Below are 1,978 nucleotides of genomic sequence, written 5' to 3' on the forward strand. Positions count from 1 at the left end.
ATACCAAATGCACTCGCTACGCTCGTACATTGCGCTATCGCGCACAGTATCCTACCACACTGCCGTGCACTATCGCAAGTGCCCACGCTACTCTCGGGATTAGCGCTGCGCGCATCGATGGCACATGCACTCGCTACGCTCGCGCATGGCATGTATCCCTATTGCGCTACCGCGCGGACCCCGGCTATCGCCGGGTGCACTCGCTACCCTCGTGGCGCTCTGCGCGCGGTTCGGTTAAGTACGCTTCCGCACTTTGTAACGTTGTTACAAACACCGAGTCAACAATCACGACATTGACCTGCCACTCGTACTTAACCGAATTCGACCCTTCCCGACGCGCTACGCACGCCGGAACACCATGTTGAGACTTCATTTTGCCCTACTAGTACCGTGCTATCGCACGGGCCAGGGTGCCCTCGCTGCGCTCGTGCCGCGCTTCGCGCAAAAAAGTCGTTATTCAATTAAAAGATAGAAAATAAAATAAAATTAATGATAGATTTTTCCGTCCTGCAGCCCACCCAATGAAATGCAAGATTGATTGTCACTTGACAAATGGGGGCATCGCTGACGACGCACGGGGTACGACATCGAGGATGCGAGACGACTGATCTATGTGGCTGTAGGAAAGCCTTTGCAACGCTGCGAGAGATGGCAAGTTGGATGTTATCCGATCCTGTCTCGATGACGGCGCCAACATCAACTGCTTGACCTTCGTACGTCAGAAGTCGCGCGCGATGACCCTACGCATTGTCGACGTAGACTCGTTGGACGCCATTGCATTATGCTGCTTGGAAAGGCCAATATGGCGCCGCCGACCTCTTGCTCACGAGGGGCGCTGCCATCGCCGCCAAAAACGACGTAACTATGGTGCTGGCTCCTGCGTATATTTTGTGTGTTGGCGTAGGATGGTGAAACACCCTTGTATGTTGCTGCTCTGCATGGTCACTTGGCCGTCGTACGCCTGTTGCTCGAGAAGGGCGCTGCCACGGCCGCCAAAACCAAGGTACGTGGTGCGGTGGCCTCGCTCACGTGCATATTCTGTGTGTTGGCGTAGCGTGGTGACACGCCATTGCACGTTGCTGCTTCTACAGGCCAATATGACGCCGCCGACCTGTTGCTCAAGAAGGGCGCGGACGTCACAGCAAAAAACGACGTAACTATTGCGTTGGCTCATGCATATATTCGGTGTGTTGGCGTAGCGTGGGGACACGCCATTGCACGTTGCTGCTCGGTATGGTTACTTGGATGTCGTACGCCTGTTGCTCGAGAAGGGCGCGGACGTCACAGCAAAAAACGGGGTATGTCACTGGAGCCGAACCCGAACAATGTGTCCCATTCTCAAAATTTGATGAACGACATATTTCGTCTCTTGTAGAATGACGAGACGCCACTCGAGCTTGCAAAAAGTAAGCTTCATTTCCACGTCGCCCTGCTTCTCTCCTCCAAGGAAAACAACGATGAGGTACAACGTTATGTGAATATACCACCGGACGTCACCACGTACGATCTGCGTAGCCCTTGGCAGTGCTGCTACTTGTGGCCTCCTTGGCAAAGTATGCAGGTTCCAAGTATGGTCCGTACGTTGCAACTTTGCTACTCTATGCGATCGTGCTTGGGGTCGTGTACACGCTCTTCCTCGTGATGCTTTGGGTCGTGTACCAGCACTTCCTCGTGATGACCACGTACCTGCTTGGAGCATAGACTCACTTCAACAAGCTCTTCCTCGTGATGCTTTACGTCGTGTACCAGCTCTACATTGTGACCACGTACCTGCTGGGAGCACTGTTGTACAATTTATACCTACTTCTACTCTGGACCCGAGCCGACCCCTTGCCGCCGGTACCGTTGCTGCAGCAGAGTCGATAAAGGACTCATGGACGGATGTAGCAAAGCCTTTTCTTGGCTGCAAGAGACGGTGACGTGGATGCCGTGCGATTCCGTCTGTACGAAGGCCACAGCGTCAACGCCAAGGGCGAGG

General features: G+C 54.0%; 1 protein-coding gene across 1 annotated transcript; it reads left to right on the forward strand.

Annotated features, from left to right (window-relative positions):
- Positions 1 to 552: 552 nt before the first annotated feature.
- SDRG_17389 (hypothetical protein) lies at positions 553 to 1,726 on the forward strand (the record flags this gene model as incomplete). The annotated part of the gene is made up of 8 exons (XM_008623631.1): positions 553 to 579; positions 624 to 713; positions 760 to 858; positions 905 to 1,003; positions 1,055 to 1,153; positions 1,200 to 1,298; positions 1,376 to 1,462; positions 1,516 to 1,726. The coding sequence occupies 8 exons, from the start codon at positions 553 to 555 to the stop codon at positions 1,699 to 1,701; spliced, it is 786 nt and encodes a 261-aa protein (XP_008621853.1). The 3' UTR covers positions 1,702 to 1,726.
- Between the last annotated feature and the right edge of the window lie 252 nt (positions 1,727 to 1,978).

This window comes from Saprolegnia diclina, assembly GCF_000281045.1.
Source record: "Saprolegnia diclina VS20 unplaced genomic scaffold supercont1.321, whole genome shotgun sequence".
Classification (NCBI taxonomy): Eukaryota; Oomycota; class Saprolegniomycetes; order Saprolegniales; family Saprolegniaceae; genus Saprolegnia; species Saprolegnia diclina.